Source organism: Carassius carassius, chromosome 19 (assembly GCF_963082965.1).
Source record: "Carassius carassius chromosome 19, fCarCar2.1, whole genome shotgun sequence".
Lineage (NCBI taxonomy): Eukaryota > Metazoa > Chordata > Actinopteri > Cypriniformes > Cyprinidae > Carassius > Carassius carassius.
In genome coordinates, this window is record NC_081773.1 from 1,405,197 (window position 1) to 1,428,920 (window position 23,724).

Genomic DNA, 23,724 nt, shown 5'->3' on the forward strand with positions numbered 1-23,724 from the left:
TTAGCATGCCCATTAATAATATATTAGTTGTTTATTAGTACTTATAAGACACATTTTCTGGATGACTGTATTCAACATCCATAATCCTACCCAATACGTACACTTAACAAAAACCTTACTAACTATTATTGAGCAGCAAATTAGTACTTTATTGAGGCAAAAGTCATAGTTAATGGTATGTTAATAGGGAGAATTGGACCTTAAAATAAAGTGTGACTGGCCTTTCTAATGGGGAATTGTTGATTTAATATCCTATTTTTATGCCAGAAGGCTTTAATCTGGACATGTACCTATATGTAAAAATTAAATTAAATTACAAATTTAATTAAATCTATGCATTTAGCAGATGCTTTTATCCAAAGCGACTTACAGTGCATTCAGGCTGTCAATTTTTACATGTGTTCCCGGTGAATCAAACCCCCAACCTTGCGCTTGATAAAGCAATGCTCTACCAATTGAGCTACAGGAACACTGTATATGTATTATGTACAGTTAGGTCAATACTCTGTATATATTTGGAAACAGGCACAATTTTTATTATTTTAGCTGTTTGTCAAAACATATTCAAGGTATAAAGTTATATAATGAATATGAGCTTAATGTGATTAATAGAAAGTTTGAAAGAACAGCAACAAATATGAGTAAATTATCATTTTAATTACTGCAAGAACTTATGAGTAGGGCTGCACGATGTGTCGTTTAAGCATAGATATCACGATGTATGAATCCACGATAGTCACATCGCAGGATGTGCGATGTAAGCTGTTGTAGTTGATCCGTTATTCATTAACTGTACGGGCCAGCTGCTCCCCGACCCTTGACGAATGTGATTCGCGGAGAGTGCGCGCGAGAGAGAGAGCGCGCGAGAGAGCTCGCGAGAGAGAGAGAGAGAGGGAAAGAGAGAGACAAACAACACGAGCGCTGTCTTGCTCTCTCTCCCTCGCGTATATTAATCAATTGACACGATGGTGTCGAATCATTTAAAATGAGAATGTAAATCTGCTCACCCCATTTTTGTTTGTAAGAAAAAATTAGATTAGATTTCATATCGCAATATATATCGCAGAAAAATAAAATATCGCAATGTAATTTTTTCCCAATATCATGCAGCCCTACTTATGAGTAACTTTATAAGTATATATTGAACTAAATTACAACACTAACTTTGAAACACTGACACTATTATTGAACTGAATTCAATCAAACTGAACTGAGCTAAATAATGAATCCATTGTCTTCTGTAGAGCTGAAATTGATTTGTTTCATAACTGATTCATTTTACAACAGTGGCACTGTTGTTCTTTTTTATTGCTGTGAAGCTGGTTTGAAACAATCTGCATTGTATTATCTAATGAAATGTATCTGTATCTGAATGTAAAGATTCATTGATCGAGTTTTGCCTTTTCTTCTCTCTCCGGGACCAGAACACCTACACTAATGCAGATAAACTCCTGGAGGCGGCCGAGCAGTTGGCCCAGACGGGCGAGTGTGACCCCGAGGAGATCTATAAGGCGGCGCGGCACCTGGAGGTCCGGATCCAGGACTTCGTCAGGAGAGTGGAACAAAGAAAACTCTTGCTGGACATGTCCGTCTCCTTCCACACGCACACTAAAGAGGTAAGACTGACACACATGCCAGGTAGATTACAGAGGAATGCTGGGATGTTTTGCTGAGGAGTGCCAGATGTGCTAGAAGACCTCTCCAGATGCCAATCAGGACCTTGCGTGAAATGTTAAATGCTTTTGCCATTACGTAATTCATGACATGTTTAAGGCACTTTTGCTGCAGCAGTCAATAGCCGTGATTATTAGTGATTTATTATGCAGTAATGTGACATCACGCTACATCCATCACCTCATGCACCCTGCGTCTGAGAAGGACAGAGAGTGTAAATATGTTGGAGGGTTAAGTGGCACAATCCATCTTTCTTGGTGGGGGGGGTTGGTGCTGCGCTTGTCTCATGGAGCTCTAGCATGAGCTATAGTTTTGTTGATGTATGGTGATTGTAGGAGAGTGGTTTTCTCACGACTGACTCTGATGTCCTGATATCACTCGCTCTCTCTGTGGAGACTAAGATCTTGTAAAACACTAATTTATTTCAAGGTGAATAAAAACATGTTTAATGTATGTTTATGGTATTTGCAAAAAATATGTTTTGGTGAAATGTGCCTCTTATGCACACCAAGGCTATCTATATTTGATAAAAAAAAAAAAACACATGAACATTTTGAAATATTACAAATTAAAATATCAAAATGATGTTTTTAAATGTAATTTATTCCTGTGATGGCAAAGCATCATTACTCCAGTCTTCAGTGTCACATGATCCTTCAGAAATCATTCTAATATCCTAATCTGCTGCTCAAGAAATATGTGTAAGCTTGCTCTTTTATATTTTCATAATAGACTTAATGAAGTTCATTGGTTTAGTTCTCACTCAGTAAGTATCAACTTTAGCCCTATTCAGATGGTAATTGTTCCTCATGTGGATGTCTGTAAAAATTAATTTACATGGCACCTCAGCTATAAAACTCTGATTCTTATAAATATCAAACTTGGATTCAGATGGCAATTCACTCACAGTAAAGATGCAAGTTGTATGATCCTATGAGGACTGCACTGCTCACGTGGACAGTCACATTATTATCTGTTTTAATAAAAATATCATATAATTGGAATAATGTGAATACATTCATATTTAATAATATCCTATTAATTAATTGATTATACAATCTTCTGTTTAAAAAAATGAAAATAGATATGCTATAGTTGGTGGTGAGAGACAAACCCCAACATTCTTGATTCGGAGCACAATAAAATCACAGACTAACTCCTGTAAATGTTAAAAATAGCTTGCATCCCCATGACAAAAAATTACTGTGCGGATCGGGTTTTGTTTCTCCTCAGATTTCTTAGAAGAAAAAACACACCATAAGTCTATTGTTAATATACATATTTTAGAGTGCTTATTTGTCATATGGTGTAGCATATGAAAATAGAAACATAGTATTTGCCAGTTTTAATATTTATTTATCTTTTACATTTGTATGTAATACATATGTTATTACCTTGTAATAAATCAAATAACTGTAGTTCTAGTAAGTGGTACACATGTAAGACTTGGCCTTGCTCAATAGCTGCTATCTGTTTGGATTTTTTTTGTTTGGTTAAATGTGTTACAGTAGTGTTTATACTCAACACATTCCATTTTACAGCTGTTCGTGTGTGTTGAGAGCAAAAAATGCTACATTATATGAGCTGAGACTAACATCAGCGGTTCTTGGCTAAAAGAGGTACTCCTGCAGGCCAAACATTTACAATGTTTCTCAGTGGCCTGGAGAGTTTCTCCACCGTCCTACTGAAAGAGGTCACAGCACAGGCCCTCAGAAGTGCTCAGGTTTAGCAGCATTCCAGAAACACTTCATTTCAGCCGGGAAACCCACACACACTCTTAAGATCAGTGTGAGGTGAAGGCAGACTCTGTAAATGGTTTAGACACAGAACAAACTCAGCAGGCATATTATACAACTTGAGCAGTTGTATAATATACCTTGATAGTACACATACACTGTAAAAAAATGACCGTGGATTTAACAGTAAAAAGCTTTAAAAATGCTACAGTAATTAACAGTAAATTTACCTACTATTTATGGTGAAAACTGTTTTGGAAATTACATGCTATTTTACAGTAGAATACCATTTTTAGAATTAAAAAAGAATGTATAATTTACAGTAAATAACTGTAAATTGACATTCCCAGAGTTCCCTGCATTTCAAATTTGATGTTTGTTTTTTTGTTTTTCTAATAACTGATTCTTTTTAGTTTTTTTTTTTTTCTTTTCTTTTTTTCTTATCAGTTGAGTGCATTAGGGTTGTATGTTACATCTAATGTCGTTAAATGAATGTTTATTGCATTATTAAAGTTTCATGTGTGTTACCATGATGGTGTTCAGTGTTTGTGTGAATGACACTGTGCACATTCTATATATCTTATAATTTAAAAGCTGCTTGTGATAGGCTGTGGATCATCATGTGACTCTCATCAGCACCTGCTTTTGGTGATTATTAGTGTATTACAAAGTTGCAAAACAGATTTAATAACTTCAGTAGATTTGTATATTTACATTGTATCAGTTAATGAAATTATGGTATTTAACTGTGAATTTAAGCTAAAACCGTAAAACCAAAAATGCTGCTACCATATATATATATATATATATATATTCTGGCAACCACTGCTGCCGTTATTTTACCATCATTTTTTTTTTTTTTTTTTTTTACAGTGTACATATTTCAGGTTTATGCTAGATAGTTTTGTGTCTGAACAAAATATAATAATTTCATGTTCCTTTAAATGGGTCATGAACTGAGGAATCTAATTTCCCTTGATCTTTTATAACAGGTCATTGTACTAAAACAGTTTATATTGAAGCCAGTCTTGCAAAATCACAGCTTGTGGAATGTGCCACTTTATGACTTAATAGTGTGGATAAACACCACCTCCGCAGAGGAAGATCAGCGCCTGCTTCTACATCACTGCTTGTTTAACCCCACCCATCAATTCGAAATGACTGCCTGTTTAGCCCCGCCCACCAATTCGACATCACTGCCTGTTTAGCCCCGCCCACCTATTCTACATCTATAACAATTATATATATATATATATATATATATATATATATATATACACACAATGGGTTTATAATTTCCAGCTGCAATGGAAATAACCCTTTCTTAACTAGTTGTTCTGCTTCAGTGGTCTCCTAGCAATCTGAAGTGTATTTTTAATTCATAATGTGACCAGATTGCCCACTGATACAGTTACTATGGAAACCACAGGGATGGCAACATCACATTCGTGCTTTTTAACTCTAGTAACCCTTTAAGAGAGGCATGCCATGTCAACTGTGTTTGAAACCAATGTAAAGAGAAATGAACTCTTGAAGTGGCATGCAAGGCCGTGTTTATTTCTGTAAGGAATCCCTGTATGTCCTTGCTGTGTGGTTTGATTTAATGTATCCATTGTGTTTAGCTTTACCCTTACGTGGACGATTTCCTGCATTGTAAAACTTGTCGTATGCATTGCTGTTCAGAGCTCTCGTGTGTGATTCATATGAAAAATATTCCTGCGTGTGTCTCAAGCCGCTGTTGGGGGAATCATCTATCATAAATATCACATCCTCCTGCAGAGCTGCTCTACGCCTGCAACATGTTAAAGCTAAACACGAACAACCTCCTCACGGTAGATTTGGAAAGGCCTTATTCATCATTACAGGCTCTCGATCTGCATCTGGCAGAGCTGATGTTCCCACGCTCATGGAGAACCTGGGAATGTCAGGGATTGATCGGAAATTCTTAAAACATCATGGGAATTCTATAGTATTTTTTAAACGCTTATCAAATAATCACGAGCGTCATGGCAATTCATTGTTCAAAGGTGTAAACACTGTGAAGGGGAATGTGTGTTTATCAAACATGCCTGTGTGACTGATATTCTCTGGTCCTGTTCAGTAACTCAATCCATTAGCAAGATTGGCTCCATGAGTTGTTTCTCATAAGTGAATTAATTGCGGGCAAAATTAATTCAAAGCATTTTAATTCCTCCTCATGGAACAATGAGAATGTGTTAACAGAACCGTTGAAAGCAGCACAAAGGTGACATACGTTTATTTACAAGGGAACCCCAATCGTGGCACTCGCTGCATCAGTCCTGGTGTTTTTTGCTCATTCTTGATTTAAAAGAAAATGCACACAAATTGTCATGATATTGGCTCATGAAACTGTATATGTTATGATATAATTATTTGGACATTATTTGGAACTAAATGTAGGGGTCCCTTCTTTCTTTTTCACTTCTGCTTATCAAGGCTAAACATATTTATTTATTTATTTATTTATTTAATTTACCAATAGACCATTCAAATAGTTGGGGTAATTAATCATAAATTAAAAAAATAAATTAAAAAAATAAATTAAAAAAAATAAAATAAAACCAACAGGGGTTCATAAAATTGGTAAAAATCTAAATACTTGTATAGCGCTACATCACTGCTACACCATGACATCATTGAATCAACAATGAACTGACTTTAACTGGAAAACTGACTTTTTTTGTATTCTCTTTGTGCATTATCAGCACAATTTTTTCCTATTTAAGGAAAAGGTGACTTGACTTAAAAGCTTCAAAAGCTTTCTGCTTTAAATAAATACAATCTATTTAATAAAAACTGTTTCCAATATTATTAATAAAAAGAACCATTATTAATAACTGAGCAACAATAACAATTGATAATAGTTGCAGTGCACCAAATTATAAAATATTAGCATATTAGAAAGATTTCCGAAGGATCAAACCAGTAACCTTATGTGTCCTGCACTGACCTGGAAACATGACACAACACAGCACTCCAGTGTTTGAGGGAATTTGGTTCTGGTTTTTAATGAACTCTCTGAATCATTTCTATACTGTTTAATCTTTTAGACTGAAATGTTAAAAATGGAAGCAGCTTGAGTAATGAGAGCGTATATTTCTGGCTGCTTTCTAATATTGGATTCAGGACAGATTATTGTTAGATGAGCGTTGTAATCTGTGCAGACAGGTCACTCCATCTCTGTAGAGAAGTTTAGAAACTTTTTTAGGTCTTTGCAGGAGTAAGTGTGTTTCTGTGCTTGTATTTGGGTCAGGTTTGGACTCCACTGTAGAGAATAAATGTTAAATAAAACAACTAAATAAAATACTTAAGTCTCAATGAAAATATAAATGTGCATTATATTTAGGAGGAATATCATGAGGAAACTCTGTCACTGAAAGCCTGTGCATGTGTATATATGTGTGTTTCAGTTGTGGACGTGGATGGAGGACCTGCAGAAGGAGCTTCTGGAAGAAGTTTGCTCTGATTCGGTCGATTCGGTTCAGGAGCTGATCAAACAGTTTCAGCAGCAGCAGACGGCCACGCTGGAGGCCACACTCAACGTCATTAAAGAGGGAGAAGACCTAATGCAACAACTCAGGTATCATCACACACAGTTTCACTCATCAGTTTACACACTTACAAATACTTTTCAGAATATCTCTTTAAAAGGCTGCATAACAGATATTAACATATTTTACAAAATAACTTATTTTACACAAATTATCCTGCTCAAATGTTTACATACCCTTGATATAAACCTGTAAAGGCAATGATCAGTATCAAGAATCAAATGAGTCTAAACTTTTAAACAGAATTAAAGATCTGTAAGCTCAATTATATTTTGTCTTGTTGGATGTACAGGTATGTAAATATATTCAATAGCTTCATTCATGCTTTTACATGTACGTACTATACAGTAAAATATGCATAATTACTTATTAACATAGTTACTTAAAAAGTAACTAACCATAAACCAAACCCTAGCACTAATCTTAACCCTATAGTATTTGTTTGTGTAATTACACTTGTAACCCAAGTTTAATGACCTTCTTAAAAAAATTACAGCAGAAGCTTATTGAACTGTGCTCACCTGTCAAGCCTTGAGCCCTTAAACAGTGTATTTACAGTAAATACAACAAGTGTATTTACAGTAAATATGGTTATAACTGAAGTCTACCAGTCAAATAGTGCTCAGTGTTCTGTGTTAATATGAAGGAATTCTCTTTAAGGTTGATGGACATGTTTATAAGCTGAACAGTTACGTCCCGGCAGAAATTTTGATTTAAGTGTACAGCATTATGAAAAAAATGGTAACACTTTATTTAAAGGTGTCCTTGTTATGCATGTTACATGCACTTACTATTATAGTAACAGTAAATTATGCATAATTACATGCAATTAACCCTAAGCTGGACTCTAACCGTATAGTAAGTACATGTAGCTCATTAATATTACTCAGCACTTAAATGTATAATTACACTGTAACAACGACACCTTGTTATAACCCTTAAAATGTTTGCAACTGTAACACTGTTTTGAAAGCATAGCCATATCACTAAAACATCCCATAATACTAGAGTGTCATTTACTAAAGCCATCTGCATAAAGTTACATTCAGGCTCACAGAAAATTCCAGTGATAAGAAAACAGATTGAAAAATTAATGTTTATTAATGCCCCAGTTTTTGCAATCAGTTGTAAGTGCATTATTGCAAATGTGCTTCCAATTTAATTTGATCAAGTCTCTGCTATTTTTTTGTGTTTTACAAACTGTCATAGATATGATGTCTATAAATATTAAATTGTGTATTTGCCAGAATATTTCTTTAGTATGAGCAAATTGTAATGGTTGTAGTTTCCCCTAACCACCTAACACACTCTTAACACAGAGATTCAGCGATGAGCAGTAATAAGATGCCTCACACCAGCTCTATCGCTCACATCGAGGGCGTTCTACAGCAGCTAGACGAGGCCCAGGGCCACATGGAGGAGCTCTTCCACGAGAGGAAGATCAAACTCGACATCTTCCTGCAGCTGCGCATCTTTGAGCAGTACACCATTGAGGTGAAGTGTGTGTGTGTGTGTGTGTGTGTGTGTGTGTGTGTGTGTGTGTGTGTGTGTGTGTGTGTGTGTGTGTGTGCGTGTGTGTGTGCGTGTGTTTGCATGCTATGTGAATCATTTCAATAATTTTCCCCAGAGGTTTAAGAAAAATCAACAAATAGATCTTGAACCAAAACAACTGACTCTGAGATAAATTAAAAAATATATAAGAGCATTTTAAAAAGGAAATATAATACTCATCCCTCAAAGCATTGTTAATTATGAAATGGACATGATAGAACTGTTGACAGTAAATATAAAATACTATAAATTTAAAGCCATAAAATGCTCAAATATTATCTAATATATAAGTAGTTTGAAAGATTAGCTATGTTTCCATCCACCTTTTCTTTATGCGCATTTTGGATGATTGCATAAAAAAATGCTGGATGGAAGTGTGAAGAAGCACATAAATAAAAAAATTGCATTAAAATATGTATGCTCACAACTGAGTGGGATAAACTTTTTATGATAGAAACACATTTACAGAATAAATTGCACCATCCCAGTTGCTCAAAAAAAAACAAAAAAAAAAACAATTGTAATGTGTTCATTTAGGTGTTAGCTACAATGCACACCTTATAAATTTTTTATTTATATTAAAATACATTTAGGTAAAAACGAGGACATCATTAGCTATGTTTCCATTAAAAGATGCAATTTTAACTTAAGCGCAAAACTGAAATACTGCATAAAACATTTGCGAATTAAGCACCGTTTCCATCCAACGAGTCTGGTATTGTATGGTTGTGCCACCCTTCCTCAAATATGATGATGGGAAAAAAAACATCTACTATAAGGGGTGAAAATAGAACTTTAATCAAATAAAAAAGTAAATGAATAAATTATATTATTTACAAATTACAGTTGTAGCTCTCGACATTTACCTATGGCTATAACTTTGTTATAACTCTAACTTATTTTATAGTCTCAAGCATTCAGAAATCATGCAAAATGAAATTAAGCAGTTTTACAATGATAAAACCATAGTTTATTTTTGTAAGGGTTGTGATATGAAAACAAAACTGTGCTTACAGATCATATATGAATGAAACAAAGGGCCGCTCAACTGTACTTACAGAAAGTATACCTTCATGACTATGTTTTTTTTAACACACTTAAGTACACTTGTAAAACGTACACTATGATGTAATAATGTGAAAGTGTTTAACTGTCTCTCCTGTCCAGCAGGTAACGGCGGAGTTAGACGCGTGGAATGAGGACCTGGTTCGTCAGGTAAATGAGTTTACCACAGAAGAGCCCAGTCTGGCTGAACAGAGACTACAGCGGCACGCGGAGAGAAAACTTGCCATGAACAACATGACCTACGAGGTCATGCAGCAGGGTCAAGACCTGCATCAGTACATCATGGAGGTCCAAGCTTCAGGTGAGAGAGATGAAAAAGTTTTGTTGGTACTCTCAGGTTCTCACCCACAGACCAACCCCAATGTGTTCACTGACTACCCGATGTATTTTGCACACAAAAATGCCCAGAGGCTGGATTCACAAACATCTTCTTAAAAAAAGAAGTTAAGGCATTTCTTAAGATAAATTCCAAGAAGTTTGTAGTGTAATTCTTAAAAATTCCAAAAGCATTCAAATAAAATGACTGTTTATTGTTTCTTTTATCGATTTCCGAGCACTCGTGCACATCCCTAGCCTAATTTTAACAGTTAATTTGAAACAAACCAATAAATTCCTTAAACATCATATCAATAGACACAAACTATAGGTTTTCTTGACTTTAAGAAGTAATTACAGTTATTCCTCATAACTGTTTAATTACTGTTAGACCAAGTGTCGAGGTGTCCTTGAGCAAGACACCTAACCCCAGCTGCTCCCGGCGAGCTGGATGGCGCCTTGAATGGCAGACACCACAGTCGGTGTGTGAATGTGTGTGTGAATGGGTGAATGTGAGGCAAAATTGTAAAGCGCTTTGGATGGCCATGTGGTCTGTTGAAAGTGCTATATAAATGCAGTCCATTTACCATTTACTGTTAACTAACTACTAACTGTGACTTTTCCCTCAATAAACACCTAATTTGCTACTTATTAATAGAAGTGAAGTGACATTCAGCCAAGTATGGTGACCCATACTCAGAATTCATGCGCTGCATTTAACACATCCAAAGTGCACACACACAGAGCAGTGAACACACACACACACACACTGTGAACACACACCCGGAGCAGTGGGCAGCCATTTATGCTGCGGCGCCCAGGGAGCAGTTTGGGGTTCGATGCCTTGCTCAAGGGCACCTAAGTCGTGGTATTGAAGGTGGAGAGAGAACTGTACATGCACTCCCCCCACCCACAATTCCTGCCGGTCCGAGACTCGAACTCACAACCCTTCGATTGCAAGTCCGACTCTCTAACCGTTAGGCCACGACTTCTGCTGAATAAGGTATTCATGTGTATTCATGTGCTTTATAACATTATTATTATATATATATATATATATATATATATATATATATATATATACATATATATTAGTGGCTTCAAATCACCCTTAAATGATTCGATCAACACAGTCTCATGGCACTTTGTAAATATTAAAATTTTTATGAACTGGTTGCAAAATTGTGCATGTTCATTTGCAAGTTTTTGTGACAATCTGCTCATACCTCCTGAGGGTTAGATTTAGGGGTGGACCTTCATGGTGAGGTTTACCTACAAATCATATGATTTCACACAAGTCAGGTCATGCAGGTTTACATGAAATCATACACTCATAAAATACTCATGAACTCGGATGATACAGATATAGATGCAGAGGAGAGAGATGGAGACAGGAGAGTCAGGTGGCAGTGTGTCATTGATATATGGCAGTCCACAGAAACACAGCGAGATCAACCAATAGGATTCAGTCTCATCTGTGCTGTGATCTCAAATGTGCGGCACTAATGATGCTCAGTACAGTTTTCATTTCAGTGTAAAGAAGTGAGTTATTAAAATGAAATGAGACAAAATGTCACCCCTTTATTCAGGGCTGTGTCTGTCTTTAACCCACATTTCTCTTCCTATCTACTCTTATCTTCATACCGTCACTACGTTCAGCCCTGTGTCTCACAGATATTTTTAACACTGGGAACAGACTTCCTCTCCTCAAACTGCTGACCCATCTCTTACCCCCCTCTCTCTCACACATGGGTCTTGGCTGAGGACACGCTCTTCTGTCCAGGCTTTGGACGCCGTCTGTTCCAGACATTACTGTGAAAATCTCTCACACATGCCTGTGTGTCCGATGGCTGTGTCTGGTTCTGCTGCTGGGACAACATTTACAATCACAGAATTAAACGTATAACTTTATAATGTTATTAAACTAATACTCTATATGCATATCAACTGTGATTCATTCATTCATACATTTATTCATTCCTAATTACTTGAACTAATCTTCTCAACTGTAGTTCTAGTAAGAAGTAAACATTTTAAATATGATTAGAAATCAAATGCAGGCAATAAATTTATTTGAATTATTTTTCAGTAAAATATATATAAAAATAAAAGAAGATAGATAGATAGATCGATAGATCGATAGATAGATAGATTAGGTTAGGGTAGGTTCAATTAGTTTAGGTTGGGGTAGGTTCGATTAAGTTATGTTAATTTAGGGTAGGGTAGGTTCGATTAGGTTAGGTTAGGTTAAGTTAGGGTAGGGTGTGTTCGATTAGGTTAGGTTAGGTTAGGTTAATTTAGGTTAGGGTAGGTTCAATTAGTTTAGGTTAGGGTAGGATAGGTTGTGTTCGATTAGGTTAGGTTAAAAGGGTAGGGTAGGTTTGATTAGGTTAGGTTAGGTTAGGTTAAGTTAGGGTAGGGTAGGTTCGATTAGGTTAGGTTAAGTTAGGTTAGGGTAGGTTCAATTAGTTTAGGTTAGGGTAGGTTCCATTAGGTTAGGTTAAGTTAGGATAGGTTGTGTTCGATTAGGTTAGGTTAAATGAGGTTAGGTTAAGTTAGGGTAGGTTAGGTTCAGTTAGGTTAGGTTAGGTTAGGTTAAATCAGGTTAGGTTAGGTTAAGTTAGGGTAGGGTAGGTTCGATTAGGTTAGGTTAGGTTAGGGTAGGGTAGGTTCGGTTAGGTTAGGTTAAGTTAGGGTAGGGTAGGTTCGATTAGGTTAGGTTAAGTCTGGGTAGGGTGTGTTCGTGAGGGTTAGGTTAAATGAGCTCAGGTTAGGTTCAGTTAGGATAGGGTGTGTTCGATTAGGTTAGGTTAAATGAGGTTAGGTTAGGTTAGGTTATGTATGTATTTGATTTATTGTTTGTTTATTTTTAAAGACATCTATACACGTTTAACTCTGATCTCACATTTAATGATTTATTGTTCATTCTCTGGTATACCTGATTCTGAATGATCATTTTGAGCATTCTGTGTTCAAATATGTTCTTAGATGTATATGTTTTAACTAAATGTATATTTTTGTACTTGATTATCCTCACATTCCTATATCACTTCATACTCATTGAGTTTTATTTTGCTGACTGTACATTTTCCCTAAATTATATAAGCCTCTAATGTGAATCTATTATATACTGTAGAATCTGAAAGGGGAGTGTGGTTTTGTAGTGGATTTGAACTAGTGGATTTGAACTAGCTTCCACACTGCCACCCAGTGATGATGAGCTGTAAATGTGTTCAGACAATAATGATTCTGCAGGAATATGACCAGAAGTGTGTATTTGTGTGTGATATGCAGGCATTGAGCTGACCGGTGAGAAGGAGGTGGATCTAGCCACTCAAGTTCAGGAGCTGTTGGAGTTTCTTAATGAGAAACAGCATGAGCTGGACGTGAGCGCTGAACACACACAGAAACATCTGGAGCAGTGTGTGCAGCTGCGCCACCTACAGGCTGAGGTTAAACAGGTAACACTCTGAATAATCAACACCCAGATTGACACTCAGAAACTTTAGAAAGCAGACAGAAGTCATGCACAGTCAGAAACTTTTATAGCAGCTCACTATACACGTTCTCCAGCATCTGCTTATCCATCCCAAGGCCAAAAGTGAAACTTTATCAATGGAAAACGCTTCTGCTGTTTGGCTACTCAAAGTTATATTTATTGTTCTGTTTTCTTCATATTCTTAGTGCAGTCTTGGGATAAAGTTTAAGCAGATGTTCAGAGCCACAGCTGAAATGATTCCCTAAAGATATGTTCTATTTAGCATGCTGTCCATAATATATACTGTAGCACTGATTCGTAGCGACTCCAAGACCTTAAATGTGTGTCTTTGATAAGAGATACTTTCAAATGTGACATTTTGCTGGTGCTCCAGCACCAGGGTTGGGAAACAAAATTATAGAGTAGGCTATGCAAAGTGCTGCTCAATGCAATTAATATTATGTATGAACATAAATGTTAAGTATTTTTTATTTTCATTATTTTTTAGGTTTTTGCTATTCTGCTGTTTTCTGCCATAACTTGTCTTCTTTTAGACCAGTGGAAGGAAAACATCCACAATACACATATTACACTTTGGCTATTTGTGTTTTTGGATTTTAATTACCGTACATATCTTTAAAAGCCTGTTTTCATTTTTTCCCCTAATGCAGTGAGACATCTCTATTTTAGTAACACTCACCAAACGTTTTGTTGTTGTTGTTAATATAATCATTTGGCTGGTTTATGTCACCTGTCATTTTAGTCTTAAAAATAAAATGTGTGTGTATCACTTCTGAATTATGATTATATTAGTGATATAAAAGGACCTTCAACATTTCGTTAATGATCACTTATGTTCACTAATTTGATAAAAATAGTAAATACTGTAAAAAGAAATATTTTGCATTTAAATAACTGTTTTCTATTCTAATATATTTTAAAATGTAATTTAATCCAAGATTGGAAATGCTGAATTAATGCTCAGATATTAATGGATTGATTGCTTGCTTGATTGATTGTTACTTTTTTTCAGGATAATTTAATGAATAGAAAGTTCAAAAGAACAGTATTTATTAATCATTTATTCGTAAATAGTCATTTAAAGTAACAATGTAAAAGTATTTACTGTCACTTGAGTTTAATCTGCTCCTTGCTTAATAAATAAGTACACACTGTGCATGTATACATACATAATTAATCATACTGAGCCCAGACTTCGGACAGTATTGTATGTGTGCTTTCCCTTTACACATAATGTAACAGCTCTTTAAAGAGGACTCATCCTTACTGATACATTTATCAAAAATAACAAAATATTGGTTGTCTGAGGTTGCTCCTCTGCTATTGATGTATCACAGATCTGAGCTCTCGTGTGAGAGACATGCAGTGTGGCTTTCAGAGCTAATCTCAACCAGAGAGCCAAAGTGCTGTCGCCACGAACAGCCTTAAAGTGTCTGCCACTACACGAGCGCTAATGGAGAGAAATGAGCAGAGAGAGTTATGAATTCTGCTCAGTCTCCTCGGGATATCAGTCCACTCTGAGAGTCACATATTCAGATCAGACTGACAGACTGTAATATCATGCAGATGATTTAATCTAAATTCTCACAACACTTATTTCTGAGTGCACTTGAAGATAGGAAGATCAGATAGATAGATGAAAAAGTACTGCATGCACATGTGAAGTACTTCAATCAAGCAGCGTATAGTGCATTATTTGACATTATATTTAAAGTCTATATATATATTAAAAGTACCAAATTGCAACTTCATCATTACAACTGTGCAATAACAGATATGTTTAAATGCATAACATACAAGTTTAAATTGACATTAAATTATGCTTAGTTATCCTTATATGTTTTTCAATACATTCAGCAGTACACCTTGACTTTATTTTCAGAATGGTCTCATTCCATCTCATCATATTTTGATGCTTGGTCAGGACACCTTGGCGTCTCTTTTAGAAGCACAGGCTCATCCATTGTTTTCAGTTGTTTGTCTTAATTTAATGGTTATCATGCATTTGTATTAAATATAAATAATTTTATATAAATGTATACTTTCAATATAAACAACATACAATATAAAACACGTAACAGAAAAATAAAAGTACAGTCACAGGTATTTATTGCAAAAACCAACCACAAACAAACTGTATAAAAGCATTACAAACATGTTGTGTTGCATTCCAATTCTTCTGAAGACATGTGATACCTTTATGCGAAGATGAGAGTAAAACATAAGGTTTTAATCGCTTAAAATGATCCCGCTCTATTAACACGCTCACATCACGTCTCATTCAAAATGATCCTCCTGTAGCATGATGCAATCGGTCATGAAAGGATACACAAGAGCCAGTGGCTGACGAAGGCTTCTTCTGGCGGCATTTTCTGAATTCGCACACAGATTCACGACGGACTGAGATGGCGATCGTGTCTATTCCATTCACAAATCAATCGTTCTTCCTCGAAAGACTTCTATTTGAATAAATCTTGACAGTAGTTGTATCTGCCTGTTATATATTGTGTCTTATTGACAAATGGTAGGTTAAGGGGCAGGGGTTGGGTTACATTGAAAAATCACACTAACATATATGCAATAATGACAATATTTTTGCCCAATATATAATTTACAGTTTTTTACGATTGCTATGACAGATTTTTCAATACTTTTAACAATTTTCCAAAACTCTTAACACAGTTAGCACTACATCCGCCTGTGTAAGCTATACTATTAACACATTTCTTGTTGCTTTAACACAAAATGCATACAATTAACACAAATTTAAAATGCTTGAACTTCTTTTACACACAAGCTCAAACAAGACCAAAACAATGGATTTTTACTGCCAAATTTACCAATGATTTAACACTGTATGTCAGAACAGATAACACCATGTTCTAAACCTAACCTTACAGGCTAAAGTCAAGGTAAACAGCTGTTCATATTGTGAATTGAAACACAAATATATTCCCTGTATTTTACTCCATTGCTAATGAGAAACAGCGTATTGAAGTTATGCAAATATATAAATCACAGCTGATTCCCATCTAGGAAGCACACTCAGGTGTTGAGGTTCTTTCAATCACATGATCATATGTTCTAAAAGAGGACACTTTGGGCTGATCTTGTGTGGAAAAGAAACAATATAGAGCAACACAAAGAAAGAAAGAAAGAAAGAAAGAAAGAAAGAAAGAAAGAAAGAAAGAATGCCTGCAAGAGGGAGAGGAAGACGAGTACCTGGACAAGGGAGAGGAGTGGGGCAAGGACAAGGACAAGGGAGAGGAGTGGGGCGAGGACAAGGACGAGACAGAGGAGTGGGGCGAGGGAGAGGGAGAGGAGTTAGAATGCGTGGTGGCGCTCAAAGAAGGACCAGAGCTAGGGTAACTGATCAAATAAGAGCAACTATCATTGACCATGTCATAAACCATGGGCTATCATATAGAGAGGCTGGTGAACGAGTACAACCAAATCTCAGCCGGGACACAGTGGCATCCATTGTCCGTATTTTCAGAGAAACCAACAGGTAGGATATTGCTTCTCCTACAGCAAAGTGTACTGTAAATACTGTAATATTACCATTTACAGTATTAGAGTGACTGTATGCCTCTGGTCTCTAATATGTAACTGTATTTTGTTCCTCTAAGGATTCAACGTCTACCTCCCTCAGGGGGCAGAGGAAAGCTCCTGAATGAAGAACAGGAACTTGCTATTGTCAACATGGTGATTGCTGACAATGAAATAAAACTGAAGGACATTCAGTCCAGAGTTGTAGAGGACAACCTTGTCTTTGGGAACATTGCAGCAATCAGCATAACATCCATTTCTCGGACTCTAGCTAAACACAGAGTCCTAATGAAACAACTATACAAAGTTCCTTTTGAAAGGAACAGTGAGCGCATCAAAGAACTCCGTCACCAATACGTCCAGGTAAGGTTATGCAATACAGTCATTACTGTACTATACACAGTGTGTTTTGCAGTAAACTACTCTATAAACCTGGAGTACATTAGGACATACAGTAGATATACAGTACAGCACAGCATGTACATACACTGTGTCTAATTACTTTCAGAGAGTCATGGAGTTGGAGGCCAATCAAGTCCCACATGAAATTATCTATGTTGACGAGGCTGGCTTCAACTTGGCGAAAAGGCGTCGCCGTGGGAGAAACATAATTGGCAAAAGGGCCACAGTTACCGTGCCGGGCCAGAGAGGAGCCAACATCACCATGTGTGCCGCAATCTCCAACAATGGTGCACTCCTGCATAAATGTGAGATTGGTCCCTACAACACCGACCGCCTTCTCCTATTTTTAGAAGACCTGCATGAAAGATTGGTGCCAGAGGTAGAAAGGGGACAGGTGGGAGACCACTTGCCAATATATGTGATCACATGGGACAATGTGGCATTCCACCATTCCCGTGCAGTCACACCATGGTTTGAAGCCCATCCTAGGATGGTGTCCCTTTTCCTTGCTCCTTACTCCCCTTTCCTCAACCCCATTGAGGAGTTTTTCTCATCCTGGAGATGGAAGGTTTTTGACCATCGCCCACATGACCAAATGTCCCTCCTGGATGCAATGGATGCTGCATGCCAAGACATCACAGCTGAACACTGCCAGGGGTGGATAAGGCATGCAAAAAGATTATTCCCACGATGCCTTGCCAGAGAAGATATCAGGTGTGATGTGGATGAGAACATGTGGCCAAATGCAGAAGACCGGGCAGATTAGAAGTTTACTTTGTTTTTTTTTAATTATTATTCCGGTGCTTTTTCTGTTTGTATATCTTGCAGTAATGTCCTTTTGCAAATAAAGTCTTTACTGCAGCAATTCTGTCTCTGTCTTTTTTTTTAGAACTGTAACTGTACATTCTATAAAGCTACTCTGAGATGGTCATTCATTTTTTGTGACAAAATGCATGCATTTACTAAACCCAACAAAACAAAAATGTAGAGAGGCTTCAAAAGAAACTACAGTGCAAAACACAATCTCTGATCAATACAATATACTGTACTGTCCATTGTATAAGGGCAGACCTGTCACATAAAATAATGCAGTTTCTGTAATTTCAGCTGATGATAGTGTTTTTTTGTCATTGTGTTATGATTGACTAAATGTTCCTGTTGGAAGAGAACATGTGTTAGTGATTTGAATAATTATTTGATTTTGAAACATGTTTGCAGTGTTTTGGTAGACATAGTGTATTGTGTTAGTGTATTATTGTATTTTGAAAATTAGATTTGGAGTTTAGTTTACAATGTGTGATTTTGAGCATGAAATTAACCGTTTTGCCAATTGTGTGTTTTAGGTGTGTTGGTGTGTTAAGAGTTTAGGAAATTTGTTAAATGTATTGAAAAATCTGTCATAGCGATTGTAAAAAAACTGTAATCATGACGATAAGCCTCTTGCGTCAGCATATTGATGCTAAGGGTTTCTTATTTAAAGCAATGGAAGACCCTGCATGCTGAAAAATAGGGGTACCCTGTACGTCATAAGTGACGCCAAAGTGTCCTGACCAGGCGTTAAAATGTGACGAGTTGGAGTGAGACTGTGTTGGTATTTCAAAGAAATTTGAATGAAGCATTTAAAAACATACTTAAGTCATGTAAAAATACAACAACAACAAAGAAAAAAACATGTTCAGCTCATTGCATATAATGTAAATGTAAACTGTAATACATTTTAATATATATTTCACTTAATACTGCTTGCAATAAATATACAAAAAACACTACATTTACTGTAATTCACATGCATGTATATTCTTAGTATATTATGTTATTTAAAGTATAGTGTTTCTGTACTCAGTACTCTTTTTAAAAGTATTTCAAATTGTAATTCTTTTTCACAAAGATTTGTTGATGTATTGAATAAGGTCATGTTTATATTGTGTGCTGTGTTTCAGTGCTAAAGTCATGTGTGTTGTGATGTGTGTTAGGTTCTGGGTTGGATTCGTAATGGTGAGTCTATGTTGGATGCCAGTATGGTGAACGCAAGTTCACTGTCAGAGGCCGAACAACTACAGAGAGAACATGAGCAGTTCCAACTGGCGATAGAGGTAAACACACACACACACACACACACACACACACCACACATGAACACACAGGCTCTATTCCCCACTGTCTCAGTTTCTCTCTTTGTACATTCTGAACATTTTTTTTCCCGAAACTTTTATCTGTGAGGCATCTATAGTAACAGTACTTCAGCCCTGACCCTTACATAGATGAGTAAAGTCCATTCAACCATCCTTCTCTCTCTCTGTCTCTCTCTCTCTCTCTCTCTCTCTTTCAATCTCTCTTGTTCTTTTTTAAAGGACATATGAAGGAAAAAGAAAAACAGGAGTAGTCTACTATATGCACATCTCCTCTCTTGAGTTTTAGTCCAAAACCTTCCTTCTCTGTGCCCTCGGCATACAGTTTAACACTGAGGAATGTATGGAAGTGATTGCTCTGAGGATATTCCAAACAGATCCAGCAGGAATTGTTCATTCATAAAATTTCACACAGGGATCAAAAACATTCTCCTGAAGGATTTATGACCCACAGACAGTCTAGAGCCACTCCGCTGTTTTACTGCAATTCACGGCTTTTTCTTTTGAGAGTGCTGTGTAAACTTGGTGATATAAGAGCAGATTCTGGCAGACAATATTTTAGTGTTAAGATTTTTTTCAAGTAAAGCAAAGGTATGACTCATGCTTTATGCAATCAGTCTGTGTCTCTCAGTACAGTAGTCGTGTCATTCATCACAGGACTTGGCAGTGGTCTCTATTTCCTGCTTTGGACGAGGTTCTACCTGCACAGCTCGGCTAGTAAATGTCCATAGCTGACTATTAATATTTTCCTTCACCATGACAATGCCAGCAGACAAAACACAGGCCAACGTTTGACTGTAGAAAACCTAGTCAGCTTTCAGCGGTCTGGAGTAGGAGGGCTGCTGGACGATGTCCCATAAAAGATGCTCAGATGATCTACTCTAATAGTTGTTTACTTTTAATTATCTGTCTTCTTTAATTCTTGTGATTTAAGAGTTTATTAAATTGTATTTAAGTCAACTATTCTTATTTTTTTTATATATATATGCTGCCTTAAAATGGGCTGGAAATCACAATCAGAATTACTAGAGGCAACTGCAATAATCAAAAGTTTATTGTCAAGCAAGAACATATTGAAAAATACAAGACAAATTGCATTGGTAACACTTTAGAATAGGGAACACTTATTCAGTATTAACTATGAATTTTCCCTCATAAATTCCTAATTTTCTGCTTATTAATAGTTAGGAAGGTAGTTGTTAAGTTTAGGTATTGGACAGGATCAGGGATGGAGAATAAGGTCACATAGAATAAGGCATTAATATGTGCTTAATTAGTACTAATAATTGGCTAATATTATATAATAATAATATGCATGCTAATAAGCAACTAGTTAACTCAGCAGCAGCTTTATTTTGTTGGAGGCAGTCTCAACCCAGCAGGTTGGGTAGAAAAAATAACCCACTGTTAAAAACTACCCAGCACCTGCGTAAAAATATAAAAAAATAACCTAATAAAATGACCCAACAGGCTGAACCCAGCATTTTTTAGTGTACACAGTGAAACTCTAGGTATCTTGTGTGTGATCTAAAGTAATGTTTCTGTGATATTTAATGAGAAATTGGTTATTTGAATCAATAATTCAGCAAATGCAAGGTTTCTTTAAAGATACAAATGTATGCAACGTGCAAAGTTTTTCACATTTGACTTTTGTGTTTAGACGTTTTGAAAAACGACATCAAGGTTCTGAAATTGGTGACGAAATTATTGCAAAAAACTTGTAAATGTAATGCAGTGAAAAGTACAATATTTTGTTTAACCCAACCGCTAGGTTTGTCCATATTTTACCCAGCGCTGGGTGGTATTTAATTTCATATTAATTTTTTGAGTGTACAGATGTTTTATCTAAATGTATGCAAAAATGCTTCATTATGGTCTACCACTGTATGACAGTGGCATGGTTAGTGCCACAGTTACTGTTTGTTGATTTTGCTCTCAACCTCCAGGCTAAGGTATATTTAACTTGCTGTTCTTTGTCTCTCTTCTCTCCCTGTAGTCTTTGTTCCACGCCAACTCTCTTCAGAAGACCCATCAGAGCGCACTGCAGGTGCAGCAGAAGGCCGAGATCTTGTTACAGGCCGGACACTTCGACCCGGAGGCCATTCGCAACTGTGCTGAAAAGGTGGCAGTACATTGGCAGCAGCTCATGCTGAAGATGGAAGACAGACTCAAGCTGGTTAACGCTTCTGTAGCCTTCTACAAGACATCAGAACAGGTGATGAGAAACACACAAACACACACACATATCAGCTGATCCTCCTGGCTTCTGCATCACTTCACCATGGCTGATACAACCCTAGAAGACTTACAGTACTACAAAAGACAGCCAGGTGTCCCAAGATTAGTTTCAGTGGCACATTACCAATGTGAAAAAGTGGGTGCTTTATTGTGTTGAATACATATTACAGGTGTGGAAATTTCTGCAGGTGATTTACTAACAATGCGCAAATTACAGAACACAGACGCAACATCTAATTTACATATCGACCAACGAAATATACCAAGCTCAGCGCAAATTATCATAGCCGTGAATAGTGTTGTCACAGTACCAAAATTTCAGTATTCGGTACCGATACCAATGAAAGTCCACGGTTTTCGGTACCAATTTCGGTACCAAAGCAAAACACAAAAATATGCTAATTAAAAAAAAAACAAAAAAAAACTTTTTATCACTAAAAATAAAACCAACGATATTCTTTATACTAATTTACAATTGTGTTTAAAGTTTTTCTACAAGTAATATAATTATGAAAAAAGTAAACAAGTTTCACCCACATTTAATTTATTTTAATTAATGAAATTTATTAATTATTGAAATTTATTAATCATTTTATTTTTTGTAAATAAAGGGGATTTGCTATTAAAATTAAAACATGGAAGAAATATTGTGTGATTTATTTCTTTAAAAAAATAAAGTTTTATTAATTTTGTCAACAGTAGTAGCAGTATCACATACATTCTACTAAATAATAGTAATATTTCTAACACAATGCCTTTATGTAAAAATGAACTTTTATTTTGACACTGGTTTTACTCAAATGAAACGGTAAAATGCTTGTGATGTGACTCAGAACAGTTTTGGTGATGTTGTTAGTGTATTTATGTCCTCATTGAGACGGCAGATGCTGAAATTACTGCAAGTGTCATGCGCTTCAGTCTATGTAGTAAACAAACCCGCACATCTCTGCCATTCATTCATTCACACAGAGACGCACAGAACATGCAGGATTCATATTTCAACCAACTTTTGCAGCTTAACATTTACATATACTGGTCCATATGGAGATTTGATTTGATTAATTTATGCTAACTTTGACAAATTCCGTGACTGTCCATATTAAAATATAAATTTTATTTTCATGACTGGATTTTGTGATTCCGTCTGCATTTTCTGCTTCGTGGAAATCATCAATCAAAGTGTACTTATTTTCATATTTTGCTAGAAAATAAATGCAGATTATGCATTGTAAGGGGACACTTGATGGTTCAAAAACTCTTCCATTAAGCAAGGTCCATGCTGGGGTCTGGTCTCCAAAACAATTTCATAGTTTTATTATAAAAGATTAAATTTAAATTTGTTTTAAGGTGTCCTTGTTACACATATTTCATGTACTTACTATTATAATAACACTTAATTATGCATAATTCCACGCAAGTAACCCTAATCCTAACCCTAACCATATAGTAAGTACAGAACACTGCGTCATGCTAAATGTCATGCGAATGGCTTATTCACAGGTGTGCAGCGTGCTGGAGAGTCTGGAGCAGGAGTACCGCAGAGACGAGGACTGGTGTGGAGCTAATGATAAACTGGGATCTTCAGCAGAGATGGATCATGTGCTGCCGCTCATCAGCAAACACCTGGAGCAGAAAGAGGCTTTTCTCAAGGTCACCATTAAACTGAACTGAACTGATCTCTCAAAATCTCTATCAGTATCAGTCAGCACAAAGTTACCAAATTCATAATGACAATCACAAAAGAGTCTCCTGCATACTCCAGTTGGAAAATCCAGCATATGCTGGTTAGGTATGTTTCGAAGCATGAATGCTGGTCTAAGCTGATCATGTGATGGTCCTGAGCTAGTTGCTTAGGACCAGCTTAAACCAGCTCAAGCCAGCAGCCATGCTTCAAAACATACCTAACCAGCATATGCTGGATTTTTCAATAGAGCAATAGTCCATTTATGCAAATCAATAGAACATTTAGATCAGAGGATCTTTAATGTAATAAA

At 36.3% G+C, this 23,724-nt stretch overlaps 1 protein-coding gene across 2 annotated transcripts in view; it reads left to right on the forward strand.

The window, feature by feature from the left end:
* The window catches only part of LOC132094846 (kalirin-like), a 214,968-nt gene that overhangs the window by 100,012 nt on the left and 91,232 nt on the right, over window positions 1-23,724 (forward strand). For both annotated transcript variants that reach the window (XM_059499476.1, XM_059499477.1), the window contains exons 11-18: window positions 1,425-1,616; window positions 6,842-7,011; window positions 8,302-8,476; window positions 9,704-9,899; window positions 13,208-13,374; window positions 19,337-19,456; window positions 21,489-21,707; window positions 23,231-23,380. In XM_059499476.1, the coding sequence (XP_059355459.1) occupies window positions 1,425-1,616; window positions 6,842-7,011; window positions 8,302-8,476; window positions 9,704-9,899; window positions 13,208-13,374; window positions 19,337-19,456; window positions 21,489-21,707; window positions 23,231-23,380 (1,389 nt within the window). The remainder of the gene's footprint in view (window positions 1-1,424; window positions 1,617-6,841; window positions 7,012-8,301; window positions 8,477-9,703; window positions 9,900-13,207; window positions 13,375-19,336; window positions 19,457-21,488; window positions 21,708-23,230; window positions 23,381-23,724) is intronic.